Here is a 13,468-nt window from a genome sequence, read left to right as displayed (position 1 = left end):
CACGTGTCTTTCCTCTCTGGTGGTGAGACAGGAGCAGAGAGCTGTCTGGCCGCCCCACCTGGGATGGATGTAGAGGAAGCTTTTCAAGTTGTAGGCGAGTTTGGACCCTACCAGAAGCGGGCGGTGGCTGTACTTGTCCTCACTCAGGTTTGTCTGTTTGAAAACGTGTTTTTTGTTGTTGTTTTTTTTAAACTTGAGAAGCTAGAGGCGTCCCTGCTGCAGCTATCGGATCAGAGACAGCGGAAACGTTACGTGGCTCTCAGGCTTTGCCGGAGGGCTCTTAATGCAATTGACTGTGCACCCACAAGATGATGATGATTAACGTCAAAAGATTTTAACGTTTTAGCTGTCACTACTTGCTTACACTCTAGCCAGGTGCGAGTAGACCAAGTGCACGTTTTCGGGATCCGGAACTATACACCAGACTTCCTTCAAAAAGAGCCGAAGTGAATAGCGTTTTCTTTGTTAAACGGCAGGCTTACTAATCAAGCAGCACATGAAGACATTTAACATATCTGCACGATCTACTCTTTAATTCGGCAGAACACAAAAAGCTAATTTAAACATAAATCAAGCGCATCGAACCTCTTTTTTCCGTATCGCTTATCGGTTGAAATAGCCCCCGAGTCGGATACCTTCACTGTTACGCACAAATCCTTACATTTACTGAAAGAAAATGTCCGTCAAAAAGTATGCCGAATTTATCACAATAGTCCACGTATATATAACTTATATGAAGCAACCTCCTGTTTGGGCTCTATTGTCACCAATATCAAATTAAACCACAAACGTCCGCATCTTTAAAAGCTAGCCCCCCAACTAGCTAGCTAATAGTCGCTAGACGTCACCTAGCCAAAGTTGACTTGGTGCTACTACTTTCATGATGAGATTTTGATATTTTGAGAAGTTGTTTGCCATCTTTCTTGTTCACCACTGCTGTTAATGATTTGCACTGGTTCGGTGTTTAATGTTGCAACACGTCATTTCATACTATGCGCCCTCCATATTTGTTTAGTTTCATAGAGTTACACATGAAATCACGGAATGTCTCAAACATGGTAAACCGGCTCCCGTGTTAAATGATTACACCCTGGAGTCCTGTGTCATGACTGGATACGTGTCCTACAGGCTTTTTCACTGTGTAAAGAAATCACAGGATTTATTATCTTTAACTTTAATTTCGAGTAATAATAAAACATGAAGATACAGGGCGCCTACCCAAGGTTTTCAAATGACATGTATTGTTGCCAGGTTTGAGAAACTGCATATGGTTGAATCTTGTGAAGCTTGTGTGCAGATTAGTTGCAGTGGTGGTGATGGTAATGTCATTATTGTTACTTGTAGCAGAACTGTGTCTTAGCAGGTTGTTACTGTACTGATCTGTGTGTTTCAGGTGTACATGGCCTGTCAGTCCATGCTGATTGTTCTGGTTGGATCTACGCCAGAGTACCGCATTGAGCAGCAGGACGGCGTCCTGTCCAGCCAGCAGGACCTCCTCCAGCGCGTCACCTTCACAGAGGACATTGACTCCATAGTAACGGAGGTGAGGGACTCCTGCCCGTCACAGGCCTCTGATTCACCACTCGTGCATGTTTGTGTTAACTTAGCGAGACTGTAAGTGCTTTCCTCCCGTCTCTGTGTTCCCCAGTGGTTTCTCATCAAGCAGCAGGCCTATAAGGTCAGTCTAGCTGGATCACTGTTCTTCGCCGGGCTTCTGGTTGGGAACATCGTCTTTGGGCCGCTGTCTGACAAGATTGGCAGGAGACCTGTCTACTTGACAGGTGAGGAAGACCATAGACTCTGATTGATTAGACAGATTTGTGTCTGTGAAATTGTCCCAGGGCTGTTTAGTGTCTAGTTGATTTAGAGAGTTAGAGCATTTCAAAAAAGTAATTTAAGAGGAAGAGTTTTACACAACAAACCACCAATTCATTGCGAGTACACGTCTGTACTGGACTGTACACACGAGTACAGTCCAGTGGCATTATAACAATTCATCATCTCTTTTATTCATTCAGCCGAAGTGAGGAGCAGACTCCGTTTTTACTGCCATAACGATCCCATAAATCCCTCAGAAAATGACTCCTATTGGTTCTGTTCTAGTAAAGTGTATATATGAGGGGGAAAAAGGAGTGCTAGTTTTGGATTAGTACTCTGCAGACACCCTGGTGCATCCCTAATTATTATTTGTGTAAAATTACTGTCGAGAACTTGTTAGCAAACAGTTTTTTTCTTCACCAGTTGGTTGCTAATGTTGTCTGTTGGGCAGGTTCTGCACTGTGGCTTCATCAGAACTTGTTGGCTGCAAACCGCTCCCTCCTGCATTAAATATGCTGTCAACCCATATGTCCAACAGCGTGACCATTACATTGCACAAAGTAGAGCCTTTGCTAATATAAAAGAAAGCAAGGAAGCAAGCATAGCTTCTAAAGTCAGCATTTGTCAGAGAAATTACATTTTGTCCAAAGTTGTTGCGACGTCAAACCATTTTTTGTCTTATGGCTGCATATATTTATGTTTTGTTTTAATTCATCTATAGCCTATATAGCCATTTTTATGCTTCTCTGCCTTTCATTCCCTTTCGATGTTTTTGAAAGTGAAGCTGCCTATGGCTTCAGGCTGCATGCAGAGACATGAAAAATGCTCTCTCAAACTCTCTGCAAGCTTTTCGTCATTCCCCTCATCTGTTTCTCCCTGTGTCTCTGTCTTCTAGGTCTGTTTTTTGAGGTGGTCTTTGGTTATGTGACCGCCTTCGCACCCAGCTATGAGGTCTTTGCCGTGTCTCGTCTCCTGGTGGGGCTGATGAACGGCGGCATCGGCCTCGTCTGTTTCGTTCTCACTCAGGAGTACGTGGGCAAGTCCTACTGGGCCATGACCGGTATCTAATCGTACATCAATCTATATAATGCCATGGTTTTTAAAGGATAACTCTGGTATTTTTAAGTCTTGGCCATTTTTTTTTTTTACACATTTTGGTGTCTAAATGACCGGTACAACAAGGTTTGCAAGTAAAATTACTGTGGAGTCTGCCTTTGAGGAGAGACAAAGAGTTTCAAATCCCAGGGTTATACTTTAACTGCTGAAACTAAGACTTGATCAATTGTTTTTGACATTTATCAGGTAAAACCCTGAATGTTTTCTGGATATAGCCTCTGAACTGGGAGGATTTGCTGCCTTTTGTCTTTGATATAAATATCAAATAATAATAATTGATTGGAGAGCGTAGTGATTTAATATCAGATATACCATATTATGGCTGAGTGGTTTCATAAAACATAGTAGTGATTTTGCCATTACGGAGTGGTCACTCAAACCACTGCGGTTATGTCATTGCTGGAATGAGTTTCCTTTCGTCTGTGCAGGGACGTTGACGAGTATGTCTTTTGCGGTCGGCATCGCCCTGTTTGGGGCTCTGGGCTACTTTATCCAGCCGTGGAGGAACCTGGCAACGGCGGCAAACTCGTCCGGCGTCCTGTTCTTCCTGCTGTCTGTGTGAGTACAAACCGCGGAGAGATCACATCGCTGCCTGCATCCGGATCAAACTAAAACAAATAAAATATATTGGTGGTTTTTGGAAGCCACGCCAGGGTTTTTACATATTGTAGCCTATTTTCTACAAATCACACTGCTTTATAATGATTCTAATAATACTTTTTCCAAATTACCATTTCACAAGCCACTCAAATGTGGATGCAAATTAGGATTCAAATTAGACTGCTTTAATAAAATTGATGATGATGAACACTGTTAACAATGTTTACTGTAATGCACAACTGAAGTCTGCTGATTAATTAAAAATCAAAATGACTGGAAACCAAAAGTTACCTGGAAATGAAGGAAAAATACATTTGAAAATATATTAAACTGTTAGTATGGGCCAAATATAAGAAGACCATATTTCTACAAACTTGAAATGTGATTGTATGAGTTACTTATCTATAGTTGGTGTATTACCTTCAGTTGTTGGCAGTCGACACAGACGCAAAGCAATATACTGCTGTACAAACATATTTTAGCCACCCAAAAAGGCCCTCATAAAAAAAATCAACATTTTAAGTGTGTGCTAAATTTAAATTGTTTTCGCCACTTTACACAGCTCTTCTGTTAGGGAACTGAAGTCGTCTCTCTCTCTCTCTCTCTCTCTCTCTCTCTCTCTCTCTCTCTCTCTCATTTTACTAAAAATAGTAATTTTACAAAAATAGTAATTTTACAAAAATAGTAATTTTACTAATTTTACAGTAATATTACTGTAGTAATTTTACTGCATAACACGGGTATTTGGTGTTTTGAAGGGTTAGTTTATTGATAGAGGCAGAGGAAAACTAGCAAAGTTGCACTGTAACGCCAGCAAATTAACTGATTTAGGCAGCGATAGAACAGCAACTCCCGTTTTCTGTCAGATATAAAATGACTGTTTTTGTCAGTGGAGTCTGGTACCTTTTGAAGCAACTGAAGAGAAAGAGAGAACGGCATCAGTTCCCTGTTGAAAGGGCTGTCTGACAGTCATGTAAAAATCTGAACCATGTCTTTAATGTGACAAGCTCACTCTGTAACACTCTGTTCAAAGACAGCATCTGCCGTTGTGGATTTCCAAATGTCTATTCATCAAATATAATACAACTCCCACCTTTTCAAACAAATTTGGGTCAATATGGGAATCTTTCCTCTGGTCTCCTCTCCTCCAGCACTCTCCCAGAGTCCCCTCGCTGGCTGTATTCTCAGGGCCAGACTGAGCGAGCAGAAGAGGTAAATATATGAATACAAATGCTGTTTAGGTTTAGTGTCTACAGAATTGCTGCAAAGGGGGTTGAGGTTTGTCGTGAATTAAATGCAAAAAATGAAATTAAAGAAATCAGCATATTTAGCTGGTCCTTGCTGTGGTATTTTACTGTGAATCCTAAAACGCTAAAAGATCAGGTAAGAAATTAAGCACCTCAACACCAATCCTTTTCATTGACAGAGTTCAGTTTAACCAGCCTGTATCATGATTATCAATGGTCAACAGTGAGTCAACTGTCCCATCTTCACAGGTCCTGCGCTACATGGCGCTGAGGAATGGCAACGCTGCCAAAAACCTGACTCTGCGCCGTGTCTCTGCTGCTAAGGCAGGTTACCGTGATAACAGGGGCATGGGTGTCCTGCAGCTGGTGATCCATCCAGTCCTCCGTCTAAGGACCATGGTGCTCATGTATGTCTGGTGAGTGCAAGGAAGTAATGATGTATCTACAGATAATTTTACTTTATCAGAATGAAAGAAAAGAAACCCTGCTGCAGTTCAGAGTTGAACATGTTTAGAACTACGTTATGCGGTTTGTGGTCAGCACCACGCTGCAGTGACCGGATATCATAATGATCATTGTCAGTGAACTCAGATTGTGAGAAAGAAGAACTATGCTTTTTTTTCTCATTTTTTCTGTACTTGCTCCACCCTTGCACAAAAGTGATGATGTAATGCTGTCACATTTTCTCTGACACCGCCCTTTGGCTCGTTTTTTACATCTTATCACTGAACAGACTTAGGACCTCAGTTTCTGCCACTCTCTCTTAGTTTTCTGTTGGTTCTAGATATTCACAGGCTTCAAAGAGTTGTAATGTTTCATGCTTGGAGGCAGTAAACACCCCCACCCCCACCCCCACAGGAAAAGGATGTGCTTCTGGAAACGGGAAATGCAGAGAAAAATCAAAGAGCTGCAGATCTAAGTTGTTACCAGAAACAAACAAGAAATCAAAAACACAGAAGCACAAACTCTGCAGATGTATTTTTAATCAATTTTCAAACCCAAATCCAAATTGATCGGTGTACATTATCGTAGCCGCTTACCCTGCTGTGTGTGTGTATTGTAGGTATGCGTGCAGTCTGGTGTACTACGGCCTGACTCTGGGGGCCAGTCAGACATCCGGGAGCCGCTATGTTAACGTAGCCATGTACGGCCTGGTGGAGCTGCCCGCCTATCCACTCTGCATATATTTCATCAACAAACACTGGTGAGACACACACAATAAAACACATTGTGCCTGCCCGCTCACACCTTAGTGTTTATTCTTCCTGTCTGGAGAATTTGTTGATGCATGATCAGAATAAAGTGAGTGTGAGTTATTCTTTTTAAAGCTTGCACCATGGGCCATTGTGTGTGTGTGTGTGTGTTGTCGTGCAGGGCTGGGAGGAGGAAAAGCATGGCCAGTTTCCTGTGTTTGGCTGGTTCTGCCTGCCTTTGCACCATGTTCATCCCCGAAAACACAGGTGAGACACTGACGCTCACTTATACAGAGTATAATATACAAAGGATTATACACTGTATGTTTGGGTGGAGACAGAGATTCAAAACAGAAAGTATGTAAAGGAGGGAAGTATGAGGTCAGCTGTTCCCTGAGGTGAAGTCACCACATTGCATAACCATGGTGTCAGCGAGCTGTCTTCATACCTGTAATCTTATCTGTCTTGTTTGTGGAGCTAATGTAGCCCTGATTAAAGAATATAAATATAAGACGGCGTTATGAGACAAAACATCAGGACACGTACAAAAAAGAAAAAAAATAATTTTATTGAGGAAAAGTTGTTGAAGTTTGGCTGTTTAAATTCATATTTCTGAATAAAGTATATATTATTATATTATATTATATACTATAATAAAATAGTCACTTTTACACTTTTCAATAAATGCTGAGCCCGTTTGGCCCGCAACTTAGACCATGTTTTAAATTTTGGCCCCTTCTTTGATTGACTTTGACACCCCTGATCTATGCTCTCTTCAAAACCACGAGACTCCATTGACAAAAAGGGTCATTTTACCCCACAGAACATGGAAATTGCCGGGCTACCTCTCCCTCAACAAACTGTTAATTTGGATTTCAACTAAAATGTTTTTCTGCTGCTCCGTCCACACTAATAATAATAGTAATACACTGACTATAGATAAGTACCTCAAAATATCCCTTTAAATGACCTGAAATGAATTCAACATTAGATTTTGAGATTGGGTTATATTCCTGCATTATCAGCAAGACATTGTCTTAACCAAACAACTGTCCAGGAGTTTGGAGCTGTAATTTGCAAATGTTGCTCTGACCCCTGGGAATGATTATATTGGGTTTGCTTTCCAATTGGTCACATTATTGGGACAGGAATTTCCACAAGAAATAGAAATGATTTGTTTTATTTGTGGTTGCAGGGACCTTTCTGAGCGTAACGTCGTTGGCGCTTCTGGGAAAACTGATGGTCAGTGCAGCGTTCAACATCGCCTACGTCTACACCTCTGAACTCTACCCAACAGTCATCAGGTGAACTAACCACAGTCTGCATGCTGAATTATTCACACACGTCACGCTCCCTGAAGTGTTCCCTTAAGTGTTTAATGGGGGGATTTTCATACGATTTTTAATGATCAATTACCAAAGCAGTCTGTTTGGATTTTTACTTAATTTTCTTTTGAATGTTTCAGGAACGCTGGTTTGGGTGTTTGTTCCATGTCGTGCAGAGTCGGAGGAATCCTTGCACCATTTGTTCCTTCCATGGTAAGGGTGTGGGTTTGTAAGGGTGTGGGCAGGCCAAGTAGAAGTGACTTTAAAGGGCCATTCTGTAATCTCTGACTGTCCCTGTACTTTATTAGGAACCAGAAGGAATAGGTGGTGACTGTTTTTTTCATTCCAACAAAGTGAAAAGATGGAATGTTAGCTTTAAATGCCATTTCTTATAGCTAAGGGTATACAAACAGAACAGAATGATTTGGGCTGCTTTTAATTTAATCAAGGACGCACATTAATCAACTCTTCTGTAAATGTCCCAGTGCTGTCGAACAGTCGAATTTTCAACTGCAGTCACTGTGGCAAGATGTTCTAAGAACCAATAAAGAGGCATATTCAAAAAAAACAACCACAATTCAAAAGTACAAAATAGGACTGTAACACACTGGATTGTTGTATTTTAGGATAATTGAAACATAGAACAGCTTAACCTGCAAACAAAAATCATGAATACATGAATGATGTCAGTTGTAAAAGACGCAATTGAGTTAATAAGAAAGAGGAAGTACTTTTAGAGAAGACTGCTCACAATTCTCAAGACAAGTTTCACTTACTTGGTGATTCAGGTGCTTTCAGCCACACCTCGTGGTCTGACGCGCTCTCTGTCCGCTGGTGGGGGTGTGCTCATCTGTGTGTGCGCGCACGTGCCTGTGTGTATGTGTGTGTGCAGAGAGCAGAGGCAGCAGATGACATGCTGTCGTGTAAATAAGATAAATAACATAAGGCTATTTAGTTTGTTTAATAAAAGAACAAGGTAAAGACCTGTTATATAGGAAAGGTAACCTTAAATGACTTCTGTTGTGATCTGGCGCTGTATAGAAAATAAAATGAACTTGACCTTCAAGGGGGGGCGGGGCGCCCCCTAGCATAATGATAGGGGAAACACTCGTCTTATCTCAATAAGCCTTCCATAAAGAGCAGGTCTAGACCAAACTCTTTAATTAAGAGAGAGACCCAACGATTCAGGAATTCAAAATTAAGGATTCAAGAATCCCCACATGAGCAGCATCAGATATTATATTAGGTAACAAAAAAGACTTTCCTTTAACCTTGAACAGAACCAGGCTCAGAGGTGGGTTGTTACATTTAGATATTAAACATGTTACTCTATTCCCTCTTTCCGGTTAAGTGATTAGTCTGGCTCCTGTTCCAATAGTCAATACGTTTTATTATCTTGTGTAAAACTAAGAAGAAATGTGGTCTTAAATACACTTATACATTGTGTTTTATTGTTGAAGTCACATTAATCATGGACCTGCCCGTGTTACTGTCTTATTAACCTAAAAGTGTAATTAGTTGACACATGATTACTCCGAATTGATCAGTAACCTTTGACATATGGGACTTTTTAAATGAAGATTATAATGTTTCACTTTTACTTTGTTGTAGCACAAGTGGTGAGAGACATTAAGGCCATGCCAGTGCAAATCTCCCCTTGAGTGTGACCTCAGTTAACCCATGAGAGCAGTAGCTTGAACCTTAAGTTATAGCAACACCTAGTGGTAGTTTAGGTGAAGACACAGTCGATCACAGGCACAGTTTGAACCATGGCGTCTGATGATACAGCAAACAGATTTGTGACTTGTTCCATACAACAGAAATTGAACATATATTGAAACTAATCAGCTAATCTAGTTGATAATGTCAAAGGAATTCCAAACAGAGACACGAGGACATTCAATATCAGTCCTGTCTCCTCATTGAAATAAGACTTTCTTTGGATGACTACAGCCCTAATTATTTCCCTAAAACTGACAAACACACGAACAAAATTTTTGGTTACTTTTACTTTCTATGAATTTTAAATGATATTTCAGTGGATTCACTTAAAAAATCCTATAATATGGGTTATTCAGAAATACTTCATTGTGTACAGAACATTTGTGTTTACTCTTTTCCTGTCTTTCCTTGTTATCTGATGCTATTGTTGTGTCTTGTGTGTGTGTGTGTGTGTGTGTGTGTTGCAGCGGGCTCTCCACTCCTCCATGCCCTTCACTGTGTTCTGTCTGAGCGGCCTCTCTGCAGGCTGTCTGGGCCTCCTGCTGCCTGAGACCCTCAACGAACCCGCAGCAGAAACTCTGGAGGAGCTGAGCAGCCCGACCCGCAGCCGAGTGATGGAGAGCAAGGTGACTGAACACCGTGCTGGTACAGACGCACACATCTGTAACACAACAATCTTTTCTTAGACTCACGCTGTCTTACTGTCCCTTTTGTTCCCAGGCTCTTCTGTATGAAGATGACAATTGGAAATCGAACCACAAATGAAGCCAGCGGCCTCGTCTTCATCACCGCTTCAGCACCTCGGCGCAACAAGACAGATTGTCCACTCCTCATTCCTTATGGAGCTGCTGCCTCAAAACAGTGAACTGCCCCTTTTTTAATTAACTTGAAGGACTGATCACCACGTGCACTTTCATGTCCGTGAACTATGACATTTCAAAAGGAGCAGAGGCGCTCTGCCTCCAGGACGAGGGCTTTATCGGCAGGTTCGAAGGTTCCTCCTGCGTCTGATTGTGCCGAAAAGCCAGACAGTCGACCCCCTGCCTTTTCTTTAATTTCCTGAATACCATCATGGTGTTTGTGCCCTATTTGGCGGTACACAGCCGAGAGACACGGCAGAAATATGACAGGACGGACACGCGACTTCCGTTACATTCCAGAGCTGCTGGGAAAGTTTGAAAATCAAACTTGCAGCTAGCAAAAGCTATGCAATGCAATGCTTTCCCAGTCGTAAATAAAAGGATGGTGAGAAGAGTTTCCCTAAATGGAGTTATATGACATGACAATGCAGAAGGATTCACACCACACGGTCTTCATTTACACAGACTAATATTCCCCAAAATCCACAGTGATTTTCAGGAGGAAATGTACTCGATAGCTCCATCCTGTACATATGCTAAAGTGCATACAGAGCTGTAAGTGTCCAGAGACAAACACATTGAGGTCAGCAACCTTACTTACAACCTTCTAGCTCGTTTTGACACCATAAAAGGTGTTGCAAACCTGTGGTGCTGAAAGTAGATGCCATGCACCCTTAACTGGCTAATCCATTAGGATTACATGATGCAGGATGTAGATTTCAGTGCCAAATGTAGACTGCAGGAAAACTGTTGAGGCGATATGTGTAAACCAATGGGGTGTCAGGGGAAACTCGTATGACGGGTGGATGCTCGCTCAACCTAATGCGCTGCCTTTCATTTAAAGCGCTAATGGAGGTTAAATTCTGACAAGCCTCAGTTTAGGGTTAAATTGGCAAAACTGTACCATTCTAGTAAAATCTACGGTACAACAAACTTTCCGTAAAATAAGAATTACTGTTAAGTTACTGTCATGAAATAAATGAATATGTAACAATAACAAAGTCAAATCCTGAGCATCATTCAAGAACCTTTATCACCTGTGACAGGCGGTACAGGTGGAAATACAGTCGTATGAAAAAGTTTGGACACCCCTGACTATTTCCATTATTTTCATTTCTAAATCATGAGGTGTTTGGATCAGCAATTTCATTTTGATTTATCAAATAACTGATGGACACAGTAATATTTCAGTAGTGAAATGAGTTTTATTGGATTAACAGAAAATGTGCAATATGCATCAAAACAAAATTAGACAGGTGCATAAATTTAGGCACCCCAACAGAAAAATCACATCAATATTTGGTAGAGTCTCCTTTTGCCAAAATAACAGCCTCTAGACGGTTCCTATAGCTCCTAATCAGTGTCTGGATTCTGGATGAAGGTATTTTCGACCATTCGTCCTTACAAAACATCTCCAGTTCAGTTCGGTTTGATGGTTGCCGAGCGTGGACAGCCCGCTTCAAATCATCCCACAGATTTTCAATAATATTCAGGTCTGGGGACTGGGATGGCCGTTCCAGAACATTGTACTTGTTCCTCTGCATGAATTCCTGAGTAGATTTTGAGCAGTGTTTTGGGTCGTTGTCTTGTTGAAATATCCAGCCCCGGTGTAACTTCAACTTTGTGACTGATTCTTGAACATTATTCTTAAGAATCTGCTGATATTGAGTGGAATCCATGCGACCCTCAACTTTAACAAGATTCCCAGTACCAGCACTGGCCACACAACCCCACAGCATGATGGAACCTCCACCAAATTTTACTGTGGGTAGCAAGTGTTTTTCTTAGAATGCTGTCTTCTTTTGCCGCCATGCATAACGCCCCTTGTTATGACCAAATAACTCAATCTTTGTTTCATCAGTCCACAGCACCTTATTCCAAAATGAAGCTGGCTTGTCCAAATGTGCTTTTGCATACCTCAAGCGACTGTTTGTGGCGTGTGTGCAGAAAAGGCTTCTTCCGCATCACTCTCCCACACAGCTTCTCCTTGTGCAAAGTGCGCTGAATTGTTGAACGATGTACAGTGACACCATCTGCAGCAAGATGACGTTGTAGGTCTTTGGAGGTGGTCTGTGGGTTGTCTTTGACCATTCTCACCATCCTTCGCCTTTGCCTCTCTGATATTTTTCTTGGCCTGCCACTTCTGGCCTTAACAACAACTGTGCCTGTGGTCTTCCATTTCCTCACAGTGGAAACTGACAGCTGAAATCTCTGAGATAGCTTTTTGTAGCCTTCCCCTAAACCGTAACATTGAACAATCTTTGTTTTCAGGTCATTTGAGAGTTGTTTTGAGGCCCCCATGTTGCCACTCTTCAGAGGAGATTCAAAGAGAAGAACAACTTGCAATTGGCCACCTTAAATACCTTTTTCTCATAATTGGATGCACTTGTCCATGAAGTTCAAGGCTTAATGAGCTCACCAAACCAATTTTGTGTTCCAATTTATCAGTGCTAAGTAGTTACAGGTATTCAAATCAGCAAAATGACAAGGGTGCCCAAATTTTTGCACAGCCTATTTTTCACATCTGATACAATTTCATACAACTTAATATTGCTACACTAAAAATCTTTGTCTGAAAAATACCCCATTACTTAGCTTTTATTACAGACAGACAGAGTAAATTATTATGCAGCCTCAGAGGGGTGCCTAAACTTTTTCATACGACTGTAGTTTCTGGGAGACGGTGGGACCAATGCAATTCTGGCATTTCAGCCCCAAATGATTTATGTTTATTAATTTTCTCCATCATTAAAAAGAACAAAAAACAACTCTCCGATCAATACAAAGACTGACACTGCATCAACACACTGTATCAAACCATTAGTACCTTTTTGTGCGACAGGGTTTGAACTATAAAAGCTGTAACATCGGCCACCCCAAAACGATCTAATGTAAAGTTAGGTCAGGTTACGTAAAGTTTTTCCAACAACGGATGGAAACATGAAAACATGCGACTAGCACTCTGCCTCCTGTGCCTTTCATTTCTGGAATCTTAACTTCAGAATTAAGAGTTGGAAAAAAAACATTGTTTATCAAGTTGTAATTTAAGATATAAAAAAATTAGAAAGCAAATGTTGCCTGAGATGTTTTCTATGGAGTTATTTTGTATTTTGTAAACAGTTATACTACTACGTTGTGTATAATGTAGATATAATGTATGTACAGTGACATCTGTGGGTCCTTTAAAATGTCAAAGACAGTAAACTTGAAACTATAAATCCATTTATTAGGGGTCTCATTTTATTCCCCATGATGACACTCAGGTGGACAAAGAACATACTGTTGTCTTTAAGTACAATTTAACTTTGAGTACCCTAATATTTAATTTCTATGTGTGATTTTTGTTCATCCTGCCATACTTCAACCTCAGATCAGCCAATAGAAATAGCCCAATTTTTCTTTATGCTTTTAAACAAAACCTCTTTGCACCTAAATTACTTGTTTAACAGAGAGTTCATACAGTTTGTAGACATTTTTCTGACAAAATAGTTTGATATAGAATTTAGCTGATGTAATTGAACACTCTTATTAATTACTATCTAATTGATATGGGCTAATTTGTATACAGTTCCAGAATTGAAATCTAA

The 13,468-nt window shown here is 40.9% G+C and overlaps 1 protein-coding gene across 1 annotated transcript; it reads left to right on the top strand.

The window, feature by feature from the left end:
* The first annotated feature begins 45 nt into the window (after nucleotides 1-45).
* Nucleotides 46-10,939, top strand: slc22a15 (solute carrier family 22 member 15). The gene is made up of 13 exons (XM_070841563.1): nucleotides 46-147; nucleotides 1,394-1,543; nucleotides 1,649-1,781; nucleotides 2,714-2,878; nucleotides 3,363-3,492; nucleotides 4,686-4,746; nucleotides 5,031-5,197; nucleotides 5,845-5,985; nucleotides 6,156-6,241; nucleotides 7,170-7,278; nucleotides 7,440-7,512; nucleotides 9,489-9,647; nucleotides 9,742-10,939. Exons 1-13 carry the CDS (start codon nucleotides 64-66, stop codon nucleotides 9,784-9,786), a joined length of 1,503 nt encoding a protein of 500 aa, XP_070697664.1. The 5' UTR covers nucleotides 46-63; the 3' UTR covers nucleotides 9,787-10,939.
* Nucleotides 10,940-13,468: the final 2,529 nt, after the last annotated feature.

The sequence above is a fragment of the Pempheris klunzingeri genome, chromosome 12 (assembly GCF_042242105.1).
Source record: "Pempheris klunzingeri isolate RE-2024b chromosome 12, fPemKlu1.hap1, whole genome shotgun sequence".
NCBI lineage: Eukaryota > Metazoa > Chordata > Actinopteri > Acropomatiformes > Pempheridae > Pempheris > Pempheris klunzingeri.
This window is presented reverse-complemented; position numbering and strand designations above follow the sequence as displayed.